General features: G+C 38.6%; 1 protein-coding gene across 2 annotated transcripts in view; it reads right to left on the bottom strand.

Moving 5' to 3' along the window:
* Window positions 1-2366: 2366 nt before the first annotated feature.
* Window positions 2367-27278, bottom strand: part of TRIQK (triple QxxK/R motif containing) — a 73960-nt gene continuing 49048 nt past the window's right edge. For both annotated transcript variants that reach the window (XM_058176993.1, XM_058176994.1), the window contains exons 4-5: window positions 17817-17902; window positions 2367-6430 (exon numbers count right to left, since the gene is read on the bottom strand). In XM_058176993.1, the coding sequence (XP_058032976.1) occupies window positions 6317-6430; window positions 17817-17902 (200 nt within the window). In that variant the 3' untranslated portion in view covers window positions 2367-6316. The remainder of the gene's footprint in view (window positions 6431-17816; window positions 17903-27278) is intronic.

Below are 27278 nucleotides of genomic sequence, written 5' to 3'. Positions count from 1 at the left end.
TACAAAAGCATTGTCCTTTCTACATTCTTCTCATGAACGCAATGCTATTCCTTTTTTTCATGTCTTAAATGGTAAACAGTATGATCTTCTGAAATTCTCCATCTATAGTCTGTTTCAATTTACTAATGACTAAGACAGTGATGGCAAACCTTCGGCACCGAGTGCTGAAAAGGGAGTTTGCGCTCATCTTGGCCACAACCCGGAAGAGGAGCTGCCCAGGGTGCATGCACGTGCCCAAAAATGAACTTCTGGTTTCCAGTGCACCAGCCGGTCTTCTGGTTACTGTTGTGCATGTGCGCGTAACGGCGCGCATGCTCACACAGGAAAACGAAAGGCCAGTTCTTCCAGTTTATGGCACTGCTGCACACACAAAGGCCAGCTGATCATCATGTGTGCATGTGCGTCAGAAACCAGAAGAGGAATGAGCGACGTCGTGTGTGTTCCGCGTGTCACTTTGGGCACAAGTGCCATAGATTCACCATCATGGGACTAAGATATTAATGTACAGTTGCTTCATTTCAGTGTTACGCTCTCCTCTATTCATGCTTCTTACATTCCATGTTCCCACTATAATCCTATTTTAGCAGCTTTAGATTTTCTTTCATGTATAGAAAGGAATCAACCACTAGACTTTCCAAAGGTTTTAATTTAGCCACATCATAAGCACCATTAGTACTCTCAAATATACTCAACTGCTCCCCAGTAGCATGTTTTACTATCATCTGATTTGAGCGGCCCATCATCTAGCATTATATTATCAATCGCTTTAACTTACCCATAATGTTTTCGTAGTAAAATTAGGAATTCCTTACTATTGCCTTCTGCCCTGTACTATGAAATGTGCCTTTGTCATTGTCACAAAACTGATCAGCATCTTCTTATTTATCAGCAGCATATTATTGCCTGCTTATTTTATCTGGGCACATGGAATGAGTCTGCTGAAAATAGATAATCTTGTAATATAGTCCCAGCATTGTTTGCTCATCCCTCCCAGGATCCCCAGCCCAACAAATGATGAGACAACATTACAAGATTCGGGAGGGTAGGTTAGACTACAAAAGATCTGATGATAATAGTGGCATTCCACTTTTTTACTACTGACAAGATCAATATATTGACATAGCCAAAAAATCACAGGAGTCAAGCTCAATTCTTTTTAATATTTTTAGTACAAATCTGAAAAATTAGTTGCAGCAAGCTTGATCAAGATTGATGGCTTTATTTACAAACTTGGTCTTCATTACTTTTGCCAGGTATAGATTTAGCCAAAGCTGGACTGTTGAATTGTTTAAAATCACACCCTGCCAAATATCTTCAGGAAACAGGTTTATATTAATAATAAATTCCATGTGCTAGGTAGTAAACTTGGAATATTCATGCATGGCTTCATCTTTATTCTCGAATCCAGAGATAATTTTTTTTAAAAAAGTAGAATGTACAGAATATGTTAGAGAGAATAATCTCATATTTTTAACAATGGCATATAGCCATGATGGCAAACATATGGCACACATGTGATGGGTGGCACACAGAGCCCTCTCTGCTGGCACACCCGCTGTTGCCCCAGGTCAGATCTCCGTGCCGTTTCTTTTGTGAGTTTCTATTTCCCTGCAAACAATGAAACAGAAGCTCACAAATGAAAAAGATCTTCTCTTGCCGCACTGCCAGTGTTGTGATGCCCCGCCTCCTGCTGGTCTTCAGGTCTCTGCTGCGCATATATGTTTGCACATGTCCATGCATGCGGATGTTCATGCATGTCCACGTGTGCGCATGCACACATTCGTGCCCTCATGCACACCTTTCCATTTGGACATGTGCACGCCAGGGGTGAAATCCAGCAGGTTCTGGAGAACCGGTAGCGGAAATTTTGAGTAGTTTGGAGAACAGGCAAATACAATCTCTGGCTGGCCCCAGAGTAGGGTGGGAATGGAGATTTTGCAATATCCATCCCCGAGGAGTGGGGAGGGAATGGATATTTTGCAATATCTTTCCCCTAGGAGTGGGGAGGGAATGGGGATTTTGCAGTATCCTTCCCCTGCTACACCCACCAAGCCACGCCCACAGAACCGGTAGTAAAAAAATTTGGATTTCACCACTGGTACACACGCACAGTTTGGGCACTCGATGTCTAAAAGGTTCACTATCACTGGGATATAGTCTTTAAATTGGCAAACAAAATGCAGTAAATTATATAGTAATTCCAATATTTAGCCTATGTGAGTTCTTATAAAATTCCTAGCTATTTGTTTCATCCCAGTATATAGGGCAGGGCTGCTATCGCTTCCAAAAACTGGCAAAATCCGATATTGATATTTACAGAACTGGAAACTATTAAAATCAAGAAATAAATGGCACCTACAGTGTAGTAATTCAGAATTATGCACGTTTATTCTTCCAACCATGTGACAAAATTATGCTGAGACATCTGTTTGACAAATACTAGCACCTAACATTTTGGCTGTTTCCTCACCAATTGGGATTTTTAGTAAACATGAGGAGAAGCTGTTGTTAATATACTGGTGTGCTATGTGAAATTGTTTTCATCTTCTCAGAAAAAGACATATCTATAAAATGCATTTACTTTACAACCCATGGAATTCTGAATTACATTAAATAAGATTTGCATAAAAAATGATCATATCCAACTGGGGCCCAATCACATAAACTAACAGACCAGTGGTCATGGGCACATATGCAAATACATTTCCCTCCTTGACCATAGAAAGTGACCAAATTATGTAGCCTAATCACCATAAATTGCTTTAGGAAAGGCAGAGATTGTGCAAGGTGGAGGTCAACATGATTGCATACTGATAAAAGTGGCCTCTTCAATGAGATGAAACATTTGCCAGTCAACTGATTTACTAGAATGAATTCAAGTGTTCATTCTCCGTAATATCAGCAGAATTTATTAGCAAGGTATCGGAGAAACATTTCCAACATTATATTTTTTTTCTGTCTCAAAGAATTGTATTATCATTTGCTTAATCATAACAATGTTTTGTGATTGTGCAAATCTACATATATACTCCACACATTTTTACTGTTTAAAGTAAAACAGTTGCTTTATGTTTGGAATAATCAGCATTCTGTCAGCATTCCAGAAAAAAACCCAACTCCAAGTAAAACCTCTGAAGCAAGCATCTTGCAAAGTTCTATTTACTAGGATAGGTAAACTGGCACATCTGGGGAAACCTGACTCTGAGAGGTCCAGGTTTTCCCTCAGTAAATCAAACCCCCCAAAACCATCCCGACTCCACAGTCTATCACATGCTCCAATCACCATCCATCCCATCTTAAGGCAGCACTCCGACCACTCCTTCTCCAGATGCAGGATCGGCCTGACCTTGACCGACAGGAAGAATGCTATTATGTCTAAAGACAAACCCTCTATTAAATTCCCCCTCCTACTTTCCCATACATGAGAAAGTGGCAGCACGGAAGCTTCCGGTCTAATATGGCTTCCAAAGCTGACACATTCTCTCAATTAGCTTGTAGATAGAACTAAGAAGTATTGTGATCCCATGCTAATCAACGAAGTCCAACTGAAACCTTATTTACTAAACTTCCTAATTCTGATCAATAATTAGGGTCATGTTAGCACCCCAATGCTATTTGGTTAGTGTAAGCATCCGTGTTTGTGGACCTCGTTATAACCTTTGTAGCCAACATTTCTGAACAGAAAATCACCAATCAAATACTTTATTCATATATATTTTAAAATAATATTTCTTTGGAATGAAGGTTATGGAGAGAGGGCGGTCGTGATATAATGTAACTAGAATAGTATCTTTCAACAAAGTGTAAAGAAACTCTACTGTTGTTTTCTGTACCTGAAAGATTTCAGAGCCAATATTGAGATGAAAATTGTTTTAAAACTACCATATATTTTGTATTTCTTGCTGATATTGCATGATACGATTAAAGTAGAATTTTCATCTTTATGTTAATGAAGCAGTGTACTAATTAAAACCAACACTGAGTGAACTTTCTATTTACACGCTTTCGGTTAGCCCAAGAGGAAGGAACTTTGCTTCAGAACATATGTGAATCCTAGTGTTTCTATCATCCAGGTGCCATTTCTGACAGAACACATGTGCTCTGAACAGTTGGCAGTGCACAAAAAATATGACTGCTGATACCCAGCTATAGAGGAGTCAGGAGGATGCTGAAAATAAATTTGCACCACAGTGGTGATGAGATGGGAGTGATTTTTTTTTCCTGAGCAGAGAGATTTGATGTAGCCCCCCATATAGATAGTTTGAAATTAAAAAATGAGTAATATATGACTATTTGATCTCTTCTTTTAACTACTCTTGAAAACATGAAGGTTTTATTTCTTACCAAGGTGAAACTTTTCACTTTCCATAAAAAGACGTAGTAGAACATGAGTCAATGGTAGCTTGACGTTGCTCTTTCCGTGAGACCGTATTGCATAGTGCCCATCCCATTTTTACTAGAGGGTTTGGAATAAATTTCCCTTGTTATTGATTCTGGGTTTTTCCTCAAACAGCAGTATTCAAACATTGTTTAATTTGGTGTTAGGATATACATTCAAATATATTGCACATCTCTGATATCTTCTTGGTTTTCGTTTAATGTAACTATTCTTCTAATAGAATCCCCAGTTGTTGTTTTTTCTAAAAGAAACTTTCAACTCAAGGTAGCCATTGTAAATTTTTTTTAAAATACATAAATAAAAAGTACTTTGTTGACATCTGCACTTGCAGAGATGCAACCAGCTTGGTAGAATTTTTGAACATGCTTATTTCAGTGGTTTCCACTTAAGTCAAAGGCCTTTTATTTGAATTAGGCTGTGCTCTGTATTCTACTCCTAATAGACCTACTGTGAAAATTTTTGCTTTCTAGGGCTTTGCTACAGGGCTAATATGCATGTTTGTCACATAATATTAACATCAATTATTGTGTTCTACAAAAAAGAAAGTTTAAAAAGATTCCTAATGAAGTGGAATGTAGGCATGTGGTTTGCTGTCCTATTAAAACCAAAAGTATATGAAATGTGGTTTTGATACATTGGTCCTATGGTACAAGAAGGAAGCCCTTATAATGTTGTAATGATAGAACTATGCAAAAGACACTCACTTCTCAGCAAATCAATTTAACTTATAAAGCAAAGTATGCTACAGGTAATCCTCAATTTATGACTGGTCATTAAATGACCATTAGAAGTTATAATGATCAATCGTGGTGGCGCAGTGGTTTGAATGCAGTATTGCAGGCTAATTCTAATGACTACCGGGGATTTGATTCTGACCGCCTCAAGGTTGATTCCACCTTCCATCCTTCCAAGGTAGGTAAAATGAGGACCTAGATTGTTGGAGGCAATATGCTGACTTTTTAAACCACTTAAAGAGGGCTGTAAAGCACTGTGAAGTGCTTATAGGTGAGATATAAATCTAAGTGTTATTGCTATGATGGACTTCTCCAGCATTTCTTATGACCCAGTTTTGCAGTTCCAATAGTCATTGCCCCCCCATCGCCACAGTCATATGATCACATTTTGGTGCTGGGCAACTGGCTTGCATTTGGAGCATCCCATAGTTACATCACCAATCACATGGTGATTTATGTTTTTTGCTTGAAACCAGCATTTAAACTGGCATTTTGGTAGAAATTGGTTTCTAGCAAAAAATGCCCATTGGGTACAATGGGATTGCTTAACAATGGCAGCATTCACTTAATGACATCTGCAAAAAAAATTGAGTGCATGCACACTTAAAAGGTGGCATGACTTACGATTCTAATTTTGGTGTTCAATTACAATCTGTATAGAGTTTTTGATCCAAAAAATATCATGCATGACTCACATACATTCAGCACGCATAAATTCATTTTGTGTTGGATATAAGAATTAAAAATGCGCTGAATCACTCATACCAATTAGTCCAACCTGGAAGTAATAGAAATATGTGTACAGATATCACAGATTATATTGATTTGTGTTTGAGTCGTATCTGTAATTTGTATTTGTTTGCCAGGCTCTAAGGAAATCTAATTCTTTTCGCCCACATAATAACACTAGTGAATATAGAAAATTGTTTTCTGGAATGAAGTATTTCCAGTTTAAAAAAGAAATGAGGAAAAAGGTCAACTTTAGCCAATAAACTACAGTTTGAAAAAGAGAAGAACCTCATTAATATCCATAAGGCCGGCTGAGAGAGTCTCAAGCGTATTATTAATTTCAGAGTTGCAGGAACTGATTCTCATTTTGTCCACTTTCAAGATGAGCAGCTGTTCATGGCTGAAGTTGACAAGAGTAATGCTTTTCTAGAAGAAATCTTCAAAAACAATTTGGCTAATTTCCATCCTTTTCCAGACCCAGGTCGTCTTCTTCGGAAAGGTTAAGATAAAAGAAAGCATAACATGCCAATAAGAATACCAATATAGCCACAAGGACAAGGCTGACTTCCTGTATTAAAAAGAAGAAGAAAAAAAAAAGAATTCAGCATCACTTTAAGTTAAGTAAGAGCTGATGTGATATTTACATTTATAAATATAAAGATTATAATCAGTAATAGCCAGGGGGTTTGGGGAAGAAACCACAGCGTCAGGTAGTGCATTTTAACACAGACCCTAATCCTGCAATTTAAGATATATGTAAGTATTGTATTGGAAGTTTTTTTTTTGTTTTTAATCTTGTACCCAAGAAAACCATAACACATGGCAATATCTATCTAGATAAAAGATTATGAACAAATTTAAGGAATATAAATTGCACTACTACCCTGTTTCGGGTCACCCGCTCTCTCCTACATCAGGAGGTGCGGGATGACCCTTTGCAGGGACGAGCCGAGGAGTTTAGCGGTTATCTATACGATAAAATCGCTCAGCTGAGGGACGGTCTGGATCGAATTTGGGATGATCCAAGCGAGGGAGATGAGGCACGTCTTGTTGAGTCCATTTGGGATGAGTTTGACCCTGTGGCTCCCGAGGACGTGGACAGGTTGTTGGGGAGGCTTCACGGCACGACATGTTTACTGGACCCGTGCCCTTCCTGGCTGGTACTGGCCACTCAGGAGGTGACACGAGGCTGGCTCCAGAGGATTATCAACGCTTCTTTGTTGGAAGGGGTTTTCCCTGCCGCCTTGAAAGAGGCGGTGGTGAGACCCCTCCTTAAGAAGCCCTCCCTGGACCCAGCTGTTTTGGGTAATTATCGTCCAGTCTCCAACCTTCGCTTTGTTGCGAAGCTTGTAGAGAGTGCCGTGGCGCGACAGCTACCTCAATACCTGGATGAAGACGTCTATCTAGACCCGTTCCAGTCCGGCTTCCGACCCGGATACAGCACAGAGACAGCTTTGGTCGCATTGGTGGATGATCTCTGGAGGGCTCGGGACAGGGGTTATTCCTCTGCCATGGTCCTATTAGACCTCTCAGCGGCGTTCGATACCATCGACCATGGTATCTTGCTGCGCCGGTTGGGGGGATTGGGAGTGGGAGGCACCGTATATCGGTGGTTCTCCTCCTATCTCTCTGACCGGTCGCAGACAGTGTTGACAGGGGCAGAGGTGGGCGCGAGGGGCCTCACTTGTGGGGTCCCTCAGGGTCGATTCTCTCGCCTTCTGTTCAACATCTACATGAAACCGTTGGGTGAGATCATCAGTGGTTTCGGGTGAGATACCAGCAATGCGCTGATGACACCCAGCTGTACTTTTCCACCCGGACCACCCCAATGAAGTTGTTGAAGTGCTGTCGGTGTTTGGAAGCCGTACGGGTCTGGATGGGGAGAATCAGGCTCAAGCTTAATCCCTCCAAGACGGAGTGGCTGTGGATGCCGGCACCCCGATTCAGTCAGCTGCAGCCGCGGCTGGCTGTTGGAGGCTGTTATTGGCCCCAAAGGATAGGGTGCGCAACTTAGGTGTCCTCCTGGACGATCGGCTGTCGTTTGAAGATCATTTGACGGCCGTCTCCAGGGGGGCCTTCCACCAGGTTCGCCTGGTCCGGCAGTTACGCCCCTTCCTTGATCGGGATGCCTTATGCACGGTCACTCATGCGCTCGTTACCTCTCGCTTGGATTACTGTAATGCTCTCTACATGGTGCTCCCTTGAAGTGCACTCGGAGGCTTCAGTTAGTCAGAATGCAGCTGCGGGTTATAGAGGAGCTACACGTAGCTCCCATGTAACACCGATCCTCGCAGCCTGCACTGCCTGCCCCTGGCTTTCCGAGTGCACTTTAAGGTGTTGGTTATGACCTTTAAAGCGCTCCATGGCTTAGGACCTGGGTACTTACTGGACCGCCTGCTGCTACCACATGCCTCCCACCGACCCGTACGCTCCCATAGAGGGACTTCTCAGGTGCCGTCCGCCAAACAATGCCGGCTGGCGGCCCCAGGAAGGGCCTTCTCTGTGGGGCACACTCTGGAATGAGCTTCCCCGGGTTTATGTCAAATACCTGACCTTCGGACATTTTTCGAACTAAAAACACATCTTTTTATCCGCGCGGGGCTGGCTTAAATTAGTTTTAAGGGGAAACTTTATTAATTTTAAATGGGGTTTTTAGTATGGAAATTTTTAATCTCAGGCTAATTTAATAAGTTTTTAAATGGTATTTTAATCTGTATATTGTGTTGTTTTATTTTTGCCTGTACACCGCCCTGAGTCCTTCGGGAGAAGGGCGGTATAAAAATTAAATAAAATAAATAAATAAATAAATAAATAAGAACAATCCTGAAAGAAGGCAATGGCAAACCATTTCTGTATTGCTATCAAGTAAACTACCTTAATACATCTACATAATCAGAAGATTTGATGGAGTTTGTGTTTTTACTTTGAACTTCAGAGCCTATATCTTAACACAATATTATTTTGAAATAGCTACTTTTTGCCAATATTTTCTAGACCATAGCTATGAAATTGGTTAGGAAAGCCGGGAGATTGGTTAGTAACTCTTGAAAATAGTCAGTGGTGAGGGGATTTGGGGTGTTATACTTCAGCACAAAGCTATTTCAGATTATGGCTTCCAACCTGTTCTAGACTATGAAATGGCATGTCATAAGCACACCTGAAATATTACGTAGAGATCTGGAGAAACATAAGTCAGATGGGGAATTTAATTCTTCCTGCCACAATCTTAATGAAACTCATTTCTCACCTCCCACTAGACACACAATTTGTCAGAGGATGCTGTTTCAAACTGGAATAAAAGCTCTTATTATTGCCAGTCTTTATGGTAACAAGGGATGTTTTTGATTGAAATCAGGATCACCCTCATTGTGGTTTCAGTCTTGCTTATTCTCTGCAGAGTGGTTATACCGTTATATTAGGGATAAGCAACATTTTCTATTGGTGAGCATCATCGTGATACATGTGTATAAGAGGTTATGTGGTGTACTGGTTACAGTACTAGATTGGAGTGAGTAGACCCAAATTCTATTCCTCATTTAGGCATGGAAATCAGCTGTATGACTTTGGGCCAATCAATCCCACTTAGGTTTAGAGTAAAAAAAAATATGAAGAGGCATTCATATATGCAGGATATGGAGATTCTCAGTCATCCAAGTCATGGTTGTCCCAAAGGTGCTTTTTCAAGAAGCAACTGGACTTACTTTGTTTTTCCTTGAGGACGTTTCCCTTCTCATCCAAGAAGTGTCTTCGGTTCTGACTGAATGGTGGAGAATTCCCCATCATTTTTTTTTATTTGAATTTATATCCCGCCCTTCTCCGAAGACTCAGGGCGGCTTACATTGTGTAAGGCAATAGTCTCATCCATTTGTATATTATATACAAAGTCAACTTGTATTGCCCCCCAACAATCTGGGTCCTCATTTTACCTACCTTATAAAGGATGGAAGGCTGAGTCAACCTTGGGCCTGGTGGGACTCGTACCTGCAGTAATTATAATTGCAGGCAGCTGTGTTAATAACAGACTGCATAACCTGTTGAGCCACAAGAGCCCTGAAGAAGCTTCTTGGATGAGAAGTGAAACGTCTTCAAGGAAAGACAAAGAAAGTCTTTTTGCCTCTTGAAAAAGCACCTTTGGGACATTCATTCTGCAGGGGACTGATTCAGGTTGGTGTTGGTGTTGGTGTGTGTGTGTACACACATGCATACATGGAATATACATATGGTAGTTTTGATTAAGTAACTGTTTAGCCTAGAAAGTTTCCTTCTGAAAAATGTTTTCAACAATGGGCAATCATTCTAATTTGTGAGAGGCAGAATTCACAAAAGATTTTAGGGTCATTTAATATTTCATGCCATCCAGTCATAAAAGAATATGGTTCTTTAAATTCTTTCAGCTTTAAAAAGCAACTTGCCTACTGTATTTGCAAAACAACTAAAATCCATAATAGGTACGTAAAACTTGTTGAAAGGCATGAATTTTATGGAGGGTATAATTATCGCTCAGTTCTCAAACTTGCAGCATGAAGCACTTGAGAAGATACCATATGCAATTTTTAAATAAAATAAAACACCATTTTATCAATAATGGTTTAGATAAAGTAACAGGAGGCGGAGAAAAGAGATAAATGGGATTTGGAAACAGATTTCTTCTGCATTACATAAATCAGAGTGGACTGAATGGTTTTCTCAAAGCAATGATTTTCTTTTCATTAACATTAAAAAAAATTACCCAAACTTAAAAGGATAAACATTGTACTAAAGCAGGGGTCTCCAACCTTGGTCCCTTTAAGACTTGTGGACTTCAACTCCCAGAGTCTTCTTCTGCTTGTTCTTCTTCCGTTTCAAGTTTCAATGCATGTCAGCATAATTACATGTTTTCTGTTCTCAGATGTTAGCAGTAAATCTTAACCATTTAATGTTTCCTATGAAGACTCCTAAGTGTGTTCCTGATCCTTTGTAACAACCTTTATCAAGCTGATGCCCTCTAATTGTAGAAATTCCAGTTTCTCGGATCAGTGGATATGTTAAGCATTCTTACACATTTAAGAAAATCCATTGGCTTGTCTCCCATATCACATTAAGCCATAGTTACTCAACCACGGCTTTCAATATAAGTTACAACTACTTGGGTTTGCTCAATATATGCCAATAATAAACAAACTACACTTTGGCTTAGTGTGATATGCGCATGAGGTCATTATGTTAAAGCAGATGAGGTATTTAACAAAGAATCTTGTGTGACATGGCATGAAACTGTTCATTTCTAAACTTGGAGAAATTATCAATGATGGCCACAGTTTGGATGCAGGTGTGATTTTTGTTGAATAGATAAAAACAATACCTATGAAACTAACATTTTAATACTGAACTATCAACACACGAATAACTCGTAATATGTATCAAAAAGCATATAAATACAGCAATCAAAAAGTCATCCTTCTTCAGGAAGAGTAAAAAATAGTGGATATTTATTGCTCACAAGTTGCTACATTGACATTATCAACATAGATAAAAATCACTCTTTGGGGAAATTAACAAAGTATTAAATGGCAATGACTAAATGAAACTTTTTTATTTTCAAGCCTACATGAAAATGGCAGGCAATCAAAATATACCAGATTAAACTAATTAACATGCTAGAGATGAAATCAAAAGTATCACACTGGGGTTGATTTAGAAAAGTTTAAGGCCATACTCTCAGGGGGAAAAAACAAACTTTTGCAAACCTTTGTAAACCTACTTCAAGTGCCAGGGAAATCAGCAGATCCAGGCAATTCAAATGAATATAAAGATTTATTGTAAACTTAAACTCTCTACAAGAATCTGAACCACTAATGGTCAAGCAATTTGGTGGGAGATAAAGAATTCACAGTGGGGTGGATTTAGATCTCTTGTAAGCATGAAGGGATTCATGATTGATTACGTGTGTGATCCCTCCCTTGGGCTCAGCCTACACCTCATCTCCTACACCTACATTCCAATTAAAATTCGATCACCGCAATAAATAAAGTAAATGTTGAAGGAATGTTTCACTGAGTATTTTCTGAAACGCAATGAAATTCCATTTTGAACAATAACAGATCATCCAACGTAGTAATAGCTAGCATTTCCTTTCTTCATGAAATTGTTCTCATCCTTTATTTGTCTGTCTCCATACTACCCCAGGTTGTTTTTTCCAATGTATAAATGTATAAAAGTATAAATGGTTTATAGGAAATGCATGTCGTCACTACATAGCTAACAACACCCTGTGTAATACTTGCTCTTGTTGGGATTGAATGGAAAGCTCTCCTAAACTAGCAAACTGATTTTAGGATTTTAATACCATATGTACAGGTAGTCCTTGACTTACAACAGTTTGCTTATTGACCATTCAAAATTACAATGGCACTGAAAAAAAATGACTTATGACCATTTTTCGCACTTATGACCATTGCAGCATTTCTATGGTCATGTAATTTAGATTCGGATGCTTGACAACTGACTCACATTTATGACGGTTGCAGTATCTCGGGTCATGTGACAACTTCTGACAACTTTTGCAACTTCTGACAAGCAAAGTCAATGGGGGAATCCAGATTCACTTAACAACTGTGTTACTAATTTAATAACTGCAGTGATTCACTTAACAAATGTGGCAAGGAAAGTCGTAAAATGGGGCAAAAGTCAACGAATTTCTCACTTAGCAACATAAATTTTGGGTCCAATTGTGGTCATAAGTTGAGGACTACCTCTATTTGGATGTTTGAAATTACTCAAGAACATTACAGTTGGTTTTAAGATATCATACCCAGAGTAGTAGGCTGTTAGCATTAATACCATGCTAGAATTTATATATCACATCACATTAAGAGTATCAGATGTAACATTCTCTGTTTGGTTTGGCTAAACAGGACAATCCTTGCTCTTCTTTCCTGAAATTCAATTTCATTCTTCTTTTTTTTAAAAAATTCACACCTGTATTTGGTGTTATATACAAACTAACCAGTTGTGACTTGAGTTTTCCTCCAAATCATGGTTTGCAATTTTAATCTAGAGATTAAGTACAAAACATATATATTTTTGACTGTTACCCTAGAAAGCCCAGCTGCTGTGGCCTAGAGGTGGAGCTCTTGCCTCACAATCAGGAGATTGTGAGTTCGATCCTAGGTAGAGGCAGATGTAGGATCTCCTGCTTGGGCAAGGGGTTGGACTAGATGATCTGCAAGGTCCCTGCCAACTCTGTTAATCTGTAATAGTAAAACTAATTTTGATTCTAACTATTGCTGTCTGTGATACTCAATAGGAAACTAAATCTGAATATTTATGGCCACCTAGATTTGTGCTCAGGATTATTCACATAACATTAAATCACTTTTCATTACATGTGAATTATTTGAATAGTTGAACATAAGTGCTTGTTGTGGAGTGCATTTACAGATTCAGTAGACAGTCATAGACTGCTATGTTCAAATGCCCAGAAATCAAATGATATTGGCAAGCATGTGTGAAGCAGCCCAAGTCTTAAAACATTGGGGAAAGTCTTTCCTTTGGAAAAGTTTTATTATTAATCACACTTAGATAAAGTGTTCTAATTTTAAAGACTGATTCTATTTTAAAGTTCATTAATTTTAGATCTTTCCAGTGACTTTGTTGGAAATCAAAGCTTCACAATTTCAGGTCAATTTCAATCTATGACAAAGTATTTCGTAGTCCTGACACCCTGGAATTTTTTTCAGGGGAAAAAGAGATTTTATTGTAACTTACAGTATTTCATATAATTTTTTTCTGACTGAAGCTAGTTCCAAATCTGTCATGCAATCAATCAGAAAACAGGACAGAAGGGGTAGAACTCTTTTTAAAAAAGAAATGGGAATATATATATATATATATATATATATATATATATATATATATATATATATATATATATATATATATATATATATATATATATATATATATATATATATAGGTCTTTGGTTATTCGTAAAATTTGAAGTGTCTTGGCGACGTTTCGACGAAATCCCATTCGTCATCATCAGGCTAGGTGCTTACAGCTTCCTATTTGTAGGAGAAATGTATGATCGCTGCTGTTTCTTCCTTTTAACTGCTAGTGGGGGTTTGAACTGATTGGTTGGGAGCTTGGCTGTGTTCTGATTGGGTGGAGGTGTGTTCTGATTGGTTGGGAGTTTGGCTGTGCTCTAATTGGATGGTGGGGTTGGCTGTGGTCTGATTGGCTGGAGGTGTGTTCTGTTGGGGGGCTTAGTTGTGCTAGGTTGGTTTGAGATGCAGGGGCCAATTCAAATCCCCTGCATCTCAAACCAACCTAGCACAACCAAGCCCCCCAACAGAACACACCCCCAGCCAATCAGAGCACAGCCAACCCCACCATCCAATTAGAGCACAGCCAAACTCCCAACCAATCAGAACACACCTCCACCCAATCAGAATACAGCCAAGCTCCCAACCAATCAGTTCAAACCCCCACTAGCAGTTAAAAGGAAGAAACAGCAGTGATCATACATTTCTCCTACAAATAGGAAGCTGTAAGCACCTAGCCTGATGATGACGAATGGGATTTCATCGAAACGTCGCCAAGACACTTCAAATTTTACGCGGGAGAAAACCTGAATAACCAAAGACCTACATACAAACACCCGCGAAAACCTCAGAAAACATATATATATATATATAGCAACTTAATAGGTTAATACCCTGCCTTTTATATAAACGAGGAAAAAAGAAAATTATTTTTCCCTCATTAAATCCTGGCACAGCACTGATGGAGGAGCTTACTTTAGGAAAATAGTCTGCATTGGGTGGCAATGCTTGGTGACGATCAGCCATGAGAGAACAAAAAGAGAGAACAAAAAAAAGAGAGAGAGAGAGAACAAAAAACAAAAAGAGAGAACAAAAAGAAACAAAAAGAAAGGGATAGAATCAAGATCACGTGAAGTGTTAGTACCACTTTATAATGCCTTGGTAAGGCCACACTTGGAATACTGCATTCAGTTTTGGTCACCGCGATGTAAAAAAGATGCTGAGACTCTAGAAAGAGTGCAGAGAAGAGCAACAAAGATGATTAGGGGACTGGAGGCTAAAACATATGAAGAACGGTTGCAGGAACTCGGTATGTCTAGTTTAATAAAAAGAAGGACTAGGGGGAGACATGATAGCACTATTCCAATATCTCAGGGATTGCCACAAAGAAGAGGGAGTCGGGCTGTTCTCCAAAGCACCTGAGGGTAGAACAAGAAGCAATGGATGGAAACTAATCAAGGAGAGAAGCAACTTAGAACTGAGGAGAAATTTCCTGACAGTTAGAACAATTAATAAGTGGAATGACTTGCCTGCAGAAGTTGTGAATGCTCCAACACTGGAGAAATTTTTAAGAAAATTTTAAGAAACAGCATTTTTAAGAAAATGTTGGATAACCATCTGACTGAGATGGTGTAGGGTTTTCTGCCTGGGCAGGGGTTGGACTAGAAGGCCTCCAAGGTCCCTTCCAACACTGTTGTTATATTATATTATATTATATTATAAATCTCAGTTTCATGATTATAATAGCAAATTCTGGATGAATAGCAAATACATCATGTGGTAGGTAAACAACCGTTACACCACTGGAGTGCTATATTTTCATTTCCTCTAAGTTTAGGTGGGAGAAAAAAAAATACTCCTCCTCTGCCAGAAACAAGAAACAAGAAAATGTTCTTCTTTGAGTATGACTGAAATTCCCTTCAAGGGAAACACTAATTTCTGAATGTTTAACTGCATTTTTCTGTCAGCATGCATTGCTTAACTGGCTTTATGTTAATTCATCTTAAAACCACACAAAATTGGGGGGGAAGCAAAGAGATTTAAATAAAGCATGTATGTATAGCCAAGCATGCGTCCTAATACTATTTATATCAAATCCATTTAGGTAATAAATATACTTTCTGTGTTCTGTATAAAATGACATGTCAAAATAATTTAAAGATCACCTTCCTTGCTGAGTCATTGATAACGCATAGTCAATAATTTAGCATATTGGGAGTCACAGATGAAAATTATTTGATTATTTTCTTCCTACAGTCCCCTAAATCCCTGCATAACTAGTGTGGAGGACCAGGGTATACCTGGAATGGTGCCATTCTGAATTTGAGTCAGTTTGGAGGTTCTGACAGGGCAGGGCATTTATTCTGTGCCCTTGACCTAAAGCATAGTACATCCTTCTATCTAAATTGGTCATCCTCTTTCTCCAACTGCCCAATTTTGAGAGAGGAAGAGGACATTCACCTAGCCAGCCAGATCAGTCAAATCAACCCTGGCAATCATTATGATGACAGATGTCATTGCCAGATCAACCAGGGCTGATTTGAGGAGAGGAACATCGGCTGCATACTGGAAGTTGGATTTGGCTCTACAGTTATATATTTTTAAAAGTTGCACTCTTTAGTAACACAAAATATTCCACAGCTCCTGAAGTTCAGGGGAACTGCCAGAGAACTGAAAAAGAGCTATTATGGTTCCAATCTACAAAAAAAAGGGGAAAAAGTAGATCCAGGAGACTACAGACTAATCAGCTTGACATCAAAACCTGAGGAAAATCCTGGAAAATATAATCAAGCAGCAGATTTATGAGGATCTACAAATGAACAAAGTGATTACAGATTACCAGAAGCTAGCATTGGTTTGTTAAAAACAGATCATGCCAGACAAACCTTATTGCCTTCTTTGATTAAAGTGACTAAATTAGTGGATCACGGAAAAACTGTGGATACAGTATACTTAGACTTCAGTAAAGCAGTTCACAAAGTAGACCACAGCCTATTTTTTTTGATCAAATAAAACAATGTGGGATAGATAATACCATTATCAGATGTATTTGGATTTGGCTGACCGACCACCTGTAGTTCTCAATGGAACTACATCAACATGGAGGGAAACAAGCAGTGGGGTACCTGAAGGTTCTGTTTTGGGGCCAGTGCTCTTCAAAATCATCATAAATATCTGGATGGGGGAACAGAGGGAGAGCTCATCAAATTTGCAGATGACACCTAGCTGAGGAATTGCTGATACTTTGAAGGCTAGACTCAAGATTAAGAAAGATGTTGACAGGTCCTAAGGGAAGGGCAAAAAGCAATGGGAGGAAGTTCATTAAAGAGAGACCCAATTTGGAATAAGGAGAAACTTCTTGACAGTGAGAAAAATTAACAAATGGAACAGTTTGTCTCGGGGAGTGCACTATTGCTAAAGGTTTTCAAGAAAAGATTGGACAACTGCTTGTCTGGGATGACATAAGGTCTCCTGCCATGGGCAGGGGTAAAGACTAGAACTCCTTCCAAGGTTCCTTCCAGCCCTATGATTTTATGACATAATGACCGGAATGACTTTAACCCCATACACACAACTTCTCTGTAAATCCTACTGAAGTCAATGGGATTTAGATTTCAATAAATAACTCAATAAGATGTACAGCATTGCATGGTATGCTTGGGACAATATTTATTTTCATCTGCTATAGTTCATAAGTTACTTTAAAACAAGGATGCTTATCAATTATGTGCATGTTGATCCCAAAAATATGTTTCATAAAATTCAAAGTGATTGACTCTCAAGCAAAACTGCAGTTGTTGTTTTTTTATTTTGGTAATTTAGTTTGCTGGATGGCTTAAGTCAATGAATATATATTAGATTCTGGCATTCAGATTAATTAGCAGTGCCATAGACCAGGGGTCTCCAACCTTGGCAACTTTAAGACTTGTGGACTTCAACTCCCAGAGCTTTGCTGGCTGAGGAACTCTGGGAGTTGAAGTCCACAAGTCTTAAAGTTGCCAAGGTTGGAGACCCCTGCCATAGACTAATTCTCAAGCAAAACATCAATGTCATAAACAATCTCCAAAGAACAATATTCACCTAACACTTTTTTCTGGATAAAAGAAACTCAGTATTTATTGGATATTGATGTAAATATATACTAGCCATACCTTTATGCCCGGTGCAGTTTTTTTGGCCTCTGCTTTCAGTCTTGCTGCTTTTAACATTGGTTTGGTTTTCTTATAATCTTGTTTTCCTGTTGAAGAAGGGATCGAAATATATCACTGAATGCCCTCCAGAGTAAATGAGGGACAATAGTTTAATGACTGTGGAGTATCCCAAAAAAGACACAATTGCTATCTTTAATAGCCACAAAGAGCAAATATGGAACCACACTGAGACATTTGCTTAAATGGGGGTTACATGATAGTCTAGTCTGAACAATTCATTATTTTGTGCTTGGGATGATCACATACAATTCTAAAACACTGCAACTATAACATACCACATTGTCGTGCCAATTCCAATCATAATAAAAATGTATATAATGTTTCCATGCAGTGAGGTTAATTCATTAAATTACATTTTGAGGCCACCCAATTGCTTAATAACTCTGGCTCACTTGCAATTAAAAAAGAAAAACAACATATATAGAAAAAATTACAGCAGACCGGAAGGTATCTACACCAGGGGTCTCCAACCTTGGCAACTTTAAGCCTGGCAGACTTCAACTCCCAGAATTCCCCAGCCAGCAAAGCAAAGCTGGCTGGCGAATTCTGGGAGTTGAAGTCTGCCAGGCTTAAAGTTGCCAAGGTTGGAGACCCCTGATCTACACTACCAATAAAAAAACCTCAAGACCATGGAGAGACCATAATCATTCTTTTCCAAGACCCATGGGAAAAAAACCAAATTGTCATTAGGATGGGAGTCATACAAATCTCTTGGGATTTTTTTTTGGGGGGGGAATGTAACTTCACAGCAGAAATGGGCAGCTATGGTAACTTTATGACCTCTGAACTTCAACTCCCAGAATCCCTGAGCTATCCATCCAGAGGGTAGCACGCTTTCTCTGTTTGCCATGAAAAACTACGCTCTTTGGAAATAAGTCTACTGTATATAAAAGATGATTATCCCCACTCCTATATTCAGTCCTTAAAATAAGATGCATTCCTCCTTAGTAATGATAGGTTCTGACAACTTTGAAATAATTTCAACTGCATTTATTGCAGTTTGCTTTTCTGCCTTAGCAGAGTCAGATTAGCTTAAAGCTACACTTTATAAAGTTATTGTTTAGGCTACAATCATAGGCAAATATATTGACAATAAGTGCCATGCCAAGTAACAATGGTAATATACTAATTGGGACAAGAAGTGGGAGATCAGCAAAAGGTATCAGAAAAATCAGTTTCATAATATGCTTTGATGCTGCAGAGAGCCATTTGTCATTTTAAAAAGAAGATTTTCCCATGAATCTACTCTTCAGAATTTTTACATTATAAAAAAAAATGTGTCCTACTCCACAATGAATGCAAATTTAAATGTCATTTCTGCAAATCTACCCTGTCAAATGCTAATCTGTGGTGTTTTTCTTGATTGCTAGTTCCTTTCCCCTCAGATTTTTTTAAAACCAGCTTGAACTTCTGGTATCTTCCTTTTAACTAGGGCTGTAATTTATTTTGGATTTTCCTAAGCATTATTTGGCTAGCATATGAAATGATTGTATGATAGTTTGCTCCTTTCTTTGATATAGATGTATAGGTTAACCTGTTCTAATATGTTTGCCATTGGTTGTTCTCCAGATTTGCTGACATACTTTGGGTTAGAGTCTTTTAGTATTCATCCTTAACAATTTCTTTGATTTAATTCCACAGTTCTTTTGCATCTCCATCAATGAAAAAATATTTGGATTTGCAGAATTTGGCAAGTCATTTCAAGGCCATAGAGTTTAATTATCTTTTCTCCTTATTATTTCCACCCGTCATTCCATTCTCCAGCCACAACAAGGGCAACTAGCTTATTATTTATTTAGCATATAGAATAGAATAGAATTTTTATTGGCCAAGTGTGATTGGACACACAAGGAATTTGTCTTGGTGCATATGCTCTCAGTGTACATAAAAGAAAAGATAAGTTCATCAAGGTACAACATTTACAACACAATTGATGATCAATATATCAATATAAATCATAAGGATTGCCAGCAACAAGTTATAGTCATACAGTCATAAGTGGAAAGAGATTGGTGATGGGAACTATGAAACGATTAATAGTAGTGCAGATTCAGTAAATAGTCTGACAGTGTTGAGGGAATTATTTGTTTAGCAGAGTGATGGCCTTTGGGAAAAAACTGTTCTTGTGTCTAGTTGTTCTGGTGTGCAGTGCTCTATAGCGTCGTTTTGAGGGTAGGAGTTGAAACAGTTTATGTCCAGGATGCGAGGGATCTGCAAATATTTTCACGGCCCTCTTCTTGATTCGTGCAGTATACAGGTCCTCAATGGAAGGCAAGTTGGTAGCAATTATTTTTTCTGCAGTTCTAATTATCCTCTGAAGTCTGTGTTTTTCTTGTTGGGGTGCAGAACCGAACCAGACAGTTATAGAGGTGCAAATGACAGACTCAATAATTCCTCTGTAGAATTGGATCAGCAGCTCCTTGGGCAGTTTGAGCTTACTGAGTTGGCGCAGAAAGAACATTCTTTGTTGTCCTTTTTTAATGATGTTTTGATGTTAGCTGTCCATTTGAGATCTTGCGATATGATAGAACCCAGAAATTTGAAGGTTTCTACTGTTGATACTGTGTTGTCAAGTATTGTGAGAGGAGGAAGTGTGGAAGGGCTTTTCCTGAAGTCTACCACCATTTCTACGGTTTTGAGTGTGTTCAGTTCCAGATTGTTTTGGTTGCACCACAAGGCTAGTCGTTCGACCACTCGTCTATATGCGGATTCGTCATTGTCTCGAATGAGACCAATCACTGTTGTGTCATCTGCGAACTTCAGTAGCTTAACAAATGGATCATTGGAGATGCAGTCATTGGTATACAGAGAGAAGAGAAGTGGGAGAGCACACAGCCTTGGGGGCCCTGTGCTAATTGTACAGGTATTTGATGTGATCTTGCTTAGCTTCACCTGCTGCTTCCTGTTTGTTAGGAAGCTTGTGATCCACTTACAAGTCTGTTCCGGTACCTGTAGCTGGTTTAGCTTAGTTAGAAGAATGTCTGGAATGATGGTATTGAATGCTGAACTAAAGTCTACAAAAAGGACCCTTGCATAGGTCTTTGGAGACTCAAGATGTTGTAGGATGTAGTGCAGAGCCATATTAACAGCATCATCTGTTGATCTATTTGCTCGGTATGCAAATTGCAAGGGTCTAAGCGGATTCGTGATGGTTTTCAGGTAGGAAAGCACTAGCCTTTCAAAGGTTTTCATGACTACAGATGTTAGAGCAACTGGTCTGTAGTCATTCAGTTCCTTGATGGTGGGCTTCTTGGCACTGGGATGATGGTAGGCGTTTGAAGCAAGAAGGAACATAGCACATCTCTAGTGATTTATTGAAAATATGGGTGAAGATGGGGGCCAATTGGTCAGCACAGACTTTTAAGCAAGAAGGAGTTATCTTGTCTGGGCCTGGAGCTTTTCCTGGCTTTTGTCTGTGAAATAGGTCCTGCACTTCCTTTTCTGTGATCACTAGGGTTGTGAACCCAATGAAATGGGGTCAGTTGTAGGAGGCTTGGCTGTTGTTGGTGTGTCTGAGATGGGGTTGTGGAGATAGGTGGCTGTAGTTTCCTTTCAAACCTGCAGTAAAACTCATTCAGGTCATCTGCCAGTTGTTGATTACCTTCAGCCTGGGAAGGAGGTTTGCCATAGCGGTGATATTTTAAGAGTTTTCCACATGTTTGCTGGTTCATTTGCTGAAAATTGATTCTTTAGCTTTTCAGAGTAGCTTCTTTTGCTGCTCTTATCTCCTTGTTAGTGCATTTCTGGCCTGATTGTACAGCATTTTATCACCTTTTCTGTAGGCTTCCTCTTTGGAATGTCGTAGCTGCTGAAGTTTAGGTATAAACCAAGGTTTGTTAGTACTGTGTATTCGCAAGTTCCTTGTAGGTACACATAGGTCTTCTGAAGCTGACATATGATGTTACAGTATCTGTGAGTTCATCCAGGTCTGCAGAGGTATCTTTAAAATATTCCAATCAGTGCAGTCAAAACATGCCTGTAGCTTTAATTCTGATTCCTCCGTCCAGGTTTTCACTGATTTAATTATTGGTTTTATGGCTTTAAGTCTTTGCCTGTAAGCAGGTACAAGGTGAATCATGCAATGATCAGAGTGTCCTACAGCTGCACGTGGTAAAGACCGATAGGCATCTTTTAGTGTTGTGTAGCAGTGGTCTAGAGTATTCTTGCCTCTGGTGGGACAATTGACATGCTGAAAGTATTTTGGTAGTTCTTTCCTTAAGTTTGCCTTGTTTAGATCTCCCAAAACAATGGCCAGTGAATCAGGGTGTTTGGCTTCAGCCTCCATGATTTGGTCAGCTAGAGTTCGTAATGCCTCGTTTACACAGGCTTGTGGTGGGACATAAACAGCAATTAGAAGAAATGAGGAAAATTCACGAGGCGAATAGTAAGGTTTGCAGTTGATAATTAGAGTCTCTAAATTGTTGTCACAGAATTTGTAAATTATGTTAAAATCTTGACACCAGGTTGAATTAATATATAGGCATAAGCCTCCTCCTTTCTTTTACCAGATGTTTCTGGAATCCTGTCTGATCGTTCAATTTGAAATCCTGGAATGTTCAGGCTGCTATTTTCAATTGATTCATTTAACCAGGTTTCAGAGAAGCATAGGACTGCTGAATTGCGAAAATCAGAATAGTATTTGTTTAAGAGGAGTATTTCATCCATCTTATTTGCAAGTGAGCGTATATTTGTTAGGAAAATTGAAGGCAGAGGAGTTTTAGTGCGAGTTCTTAGCTTGATTAAGATCCCAGATCGTTTACCTCGTTTCCTTCGTTTCCGTCGTTTGGTTTTTTTAGTAATCCATGGCTCCGTGGGAATTGCCTCCTCCTGTGTTAGAATCTCCTCCGTGTTTGTAAAGACAGGCGGGGGTGAGATTAAAGAAAGCTGCTCCTTAAAGAAATGTTCCTTAATTTTTAGCAGATGGTCTCGTGAGTAGGAAATCCGTAGTGAGTCACAGAGAACAATTAGAAATAAAGAGACAATTAGAGAGCATTTCACCGAGGCAGCCTTCGTCGGCGCCATCTTAGGTAGCCCTTTGGGAACCTCAAAGAACCTCAAAGAACCTCAAAGAATATGATGATAGCATGGCAAAAGAGGAGTAAACACATACATACAATCCAAGTATATATAAAACTTCTATGGTGATACAGCATGATCTCGTAACTAGATGTCCAATTCAGATATCCTGGTATTGCTTTGCCTTCCATTGAGGACCTGTACACTGCACGAATCAAGAAGAGGGCCGTGAAAATATTTGCAGATCCCTCGCATCCTGGACATAAACTGTTTCAACTCCTACCCTCAAAACGACGCTATAGAGCACTGCACACCAGAACAACTAGACACAAGAACAGTTTTTTCCCGAAGGCCATCACTCTGCTAAACAAATAATTCCCTCAACACTGTCAGACTATTTACTGAATCTGCACTACTATTAATCGTTTCATAGTTCCCATCACCAATCTCTTTCCACTTATGACTGTATGACTATAACTTGTTGCTGGCAAGCCTTATGATTTATATTGATATATTGATCATCAATTGTGTTGTAAATGTTGTACCTTGATGAACGTATCTTTTCTTTTATGTACACTGAGAGCATATGCACCAAGACAAATTCCTTGTGTGTCCAATCACACTTGGCCAATAAAATTCTATTCTATTCTATTCTTTGTGAGATCTTCTAGTGAACCAAAGAACACATATTGTGGGCAATCTTGCACAATATGTTTAATAGTTTGTATTTCAGCACCACAATTGCAATAAGGACAACTATGGTAGCTTGTACGTTCTTTCAACATCATATTGAACTTAACTAACAAAAGTGTGTATACTCAAGGCTATGGTTTTCCCAGTTGCAATGTATGGCTTTGAAAGTTGGACCATAAGAAAGGCTGAGCGCCAAAGAATTGAGGCCTTTGAACTCTGGTGCTCCTGCAAGTCCCTTGGACTGCAAGGTGATCCAACCGGTCAGTCGTAGAGGAAATCAACCCTGACTGCTCTTTAGAAGGCCAGATCCTGAAGATGAAGCTCAAATACTTTGGTCACCTAATGAGAAGGAAGGACTCACTGGAGAAGTGCCTAATGCTGAGAAAGATTGAGGGCAAAAGAAGAAGGGGACGACAGAGAACAAGATGGCTGGATGGAGTCACTGAAGCAGTTGGTGTGAGCTTAAATGGACTCCAGAGGATGGTAGAGGACAAGAAGGCCTGGAGGCATGTTGTCCATGGGGTCGTGATGGATAGGACACGACTTCACAACTAACAACAAAAAAAATAAAAGCTGTCAGCCCCTTATGCGTCAGTGGTTGAAGCATAAACTTGAATATAATAACCATCTTATCAAAGGGTAGTCCATCAAGTGTAATTGGTATTATTTCACCATTGACCCCCACCTAAGTATAATCCTTTTTTTCTTATAAAAGCAACACATCTTTCTTCTTTGTGTCCCAAGTAATAAACAGTCTGAATGAAAGTTTCCAATTGCTGTCCATTTCTATTCGCTAATGCCTAATATGCCAATGTGTAGCTGATTCATTTCATTCTTCATTGGCTGAGCTTCGCCGTGTTCATGCTTCTTACATTCCACATCTCCACAGTAATTCTATCTCTGCAGCTATTGATGTTCTTTTCCACAAAGCAACATCAGCAACTAGATACTCCAAAAGTTTTTCTCTAGCTGTGTTACAAATACCACAGGTTCCTCAGGTGCTCCTCAGTAGCATGTTGAGTGCCATCCAATGATGATGGTGGGCCCAACATGCTGCAACATATTGTCAGCCAGCTTATCTTATCTATCCATGTGATTTTTCCTATTATCACTTAAGGTCATCCATTTTCAACATATTCCTTTATCTGCTTCTCAATAGAGATGCCTACTTGCTTTATTTGACCATTTGGGATAACTTTTACACCTTGGGTGAGTCTGGGGAGTTCTTGGCCCTACTTCCACAATTTCATTGCTCATTCTTTCCAGGAAGACTGTCTCCATGACAATGAGGTAGCATAATAAGAGTTGAGGAGAGCTGCTTTTTAATGAACCTTAATTTTGTTGTCAAGAAGCTACTGGTTTAAATATTTAGTTTAAGTTATTGTTTTAATATGTATTTTATCCAGCCCCTTTTAGTTCACATTTTTAGATATAGGATTTTTAAGCCTTCTTGAAATAAATGTTTAGTTTGAAGGCAATATATAAACATAATAAATTAAAAAATAATAATAGCTAGCACCTGATTTATCATTATCCCTGATTTGCAGGTCTATCTGTAATCATCAAGAATTATTTTGCTCTTTCACGAAAAACCCTTAAATAAGATGGTATTAGGAGGGATATTTGAATCAGCCCTACAGCAATATACCTTCTTTTTCCATTAAGTAGAAAGATATAAAACAAAGTACCTTCTTCTTCCAATAAATCATTCATCTTCGAAGCAATTATGCAGTAGAAAACAATGATATAGAGGAATAATTTCTGCAGCAATAAATTTAAATGCAGATAAAAATAGTTTGGGCTGAAGCACAAGGTCTAAGGACAATTACGTGCTTTGGATGCACATCAGATCCATCTGAGGAGAAGTAATATAAGATTTTAATCGGTATCGTTATGTCTTAAGAAGAATCAGTTGCTTTCAACAAAAGGTTATTGATGTGTTGCATGACTATGTCTAAGTATCCAGAAAGAGCCCATTAATCAGGGCAACATATCAGTAAATGGTTTCAGGTAGTCTGCTGAAATAAATTTTATCTTCTCTATTATTATTTCCTAAATCTGACTGTGAATCAATTTATAATTGGCAATATCTGCAGACGGAATTTAAAGTCAGTGTTAATAACTTGAATCTACATTTGCTGCAAACATAGTTATGAAGAACTGAAAGCACCTTTACTGTAAACAATCTATTTTTACAGTGAATCTACAGCTGGTATATCTCAAAAACAAAGCATCTGCGATTAATTTTTTTTCACTTTCCTTTTTAAGTATTAAAATCAGAAGAGAGAATACAAGTTTGAATCAAGTGTGTGTAAAAATTTACAAAAGAAATAATGAAAGATAAAAGAAAAATAGTAACTTCCTTTAAATACTTGACTCATCTTTTTTTAAAAACAAAAAATAAAAATCCCAAGATAGCCACCTGTATGGCAAAGCTACCAGATGAATCCAAAAGATTGCAAACCAAAATACTTAGCTTATTCAAGCAATGCAAACTCCTTTGAAAGTTCTTCAAACAATACATTTGTTAGATCAGTGTTTCTCACTTGATGATCTCCAGAGGTATCCAACTGAATTAGTGATCATTTTCATTCACCTGGGCTCATCAGGTAAATGAAAGTGATAGTAGTTAAATGTGCAATGTACAGGTAGTCCTTGAGTTGTGACCATAATGCAGAGTCTACCCATCATGCTCTAATTAGTAATGGTCATTTAGGGGATCGGCTTGATTTGATTTTTACAACTTTTTTGCAGCGGTAGTTAAATGCCTGCCAATGTTGTTAAGCAAATCCATAGTTGCTTATGGAACAGTTTTGCCAAAAACTGGCAAAATCGTCATAAATCATGCTCATGTGATCGTACTCATGGCCTGGTTGATGAGCTCCTGAAGTGCAGTCATGTGACTGCAAGTGAGGGTTACCACTGGAACTTCTAATCTGGGTTGTAAGTACCCGGCCAAACAGATCCATCGGAACATTGAACGGTGGCTAAGAGACCAGTTATAAGTCAAGGACTACCAGTGCATAACTACTAAACCACATGCTGTTATGTCTGTCTATCTAACAGATAACCTAACCCCACAAACCACCCTTCAGTCAGTAGTTCCACTGAATTTTCCAGTCCCCCATCTCCTCCAGTGTCCACTGGCTAGACTGCAGAATTATTAATGCCACACACTGCTAAATCAAGTACTTACGTAATCTTCCATTATTACAGTACAACTCTTAATTGGCTTTCAAAATCCAACTTCTCCCATAGAAGTAAAGGAACAAGATCTGTCTAATGTATATGCTACTGAGTCAGCTTCAACTATTAAGTGTGAACAGGGACATTTGGAAGAGGAGTCAAAAAAGACAAGATGATAGTAATGGCATGCTTTTTTTGTTATTCATTTTTCTAGTTCATTTTTGTTAATTTACATAAATATTTGCATTTTTGACTAGACAGACATTTATAAATACAACAAAATTTGAAAAATTGCACGTTTTGAGTGATAAATGCATTTTAATAATAATAATAATAATAATAATAATAATAATAATAATAATAATAATAATAATAATAATAATAATAATAATAATAATATTTTAATTTGTATACCGCACTTCTCCCGAAGGACTCAGGGCTGTTTACAGCCAGAATAAAAATACAGCAATACATACAATATTAAAAACAGACATTAAAAAACTTATT

This window comes from Ahaetulla prasina, chromosome 3 (assembly GCF_028640845.1).
Source record: "Ahaetulla prasina isolate Xishuangbanna chromosome 3, ASM2864084v1, whole genome shotgun sequence".
Taxonomy (NCBI): Eukaryota; Metazoa; Chordata; class Lepidosauria; order Squamata; family Colubridae; genus Ahaetulla; species Ahaetulla prasina.
Note: the sequence above shows the minus strand (reverse complement) of the source record. Positions and strands in the feature narration are given on the sequence as shown.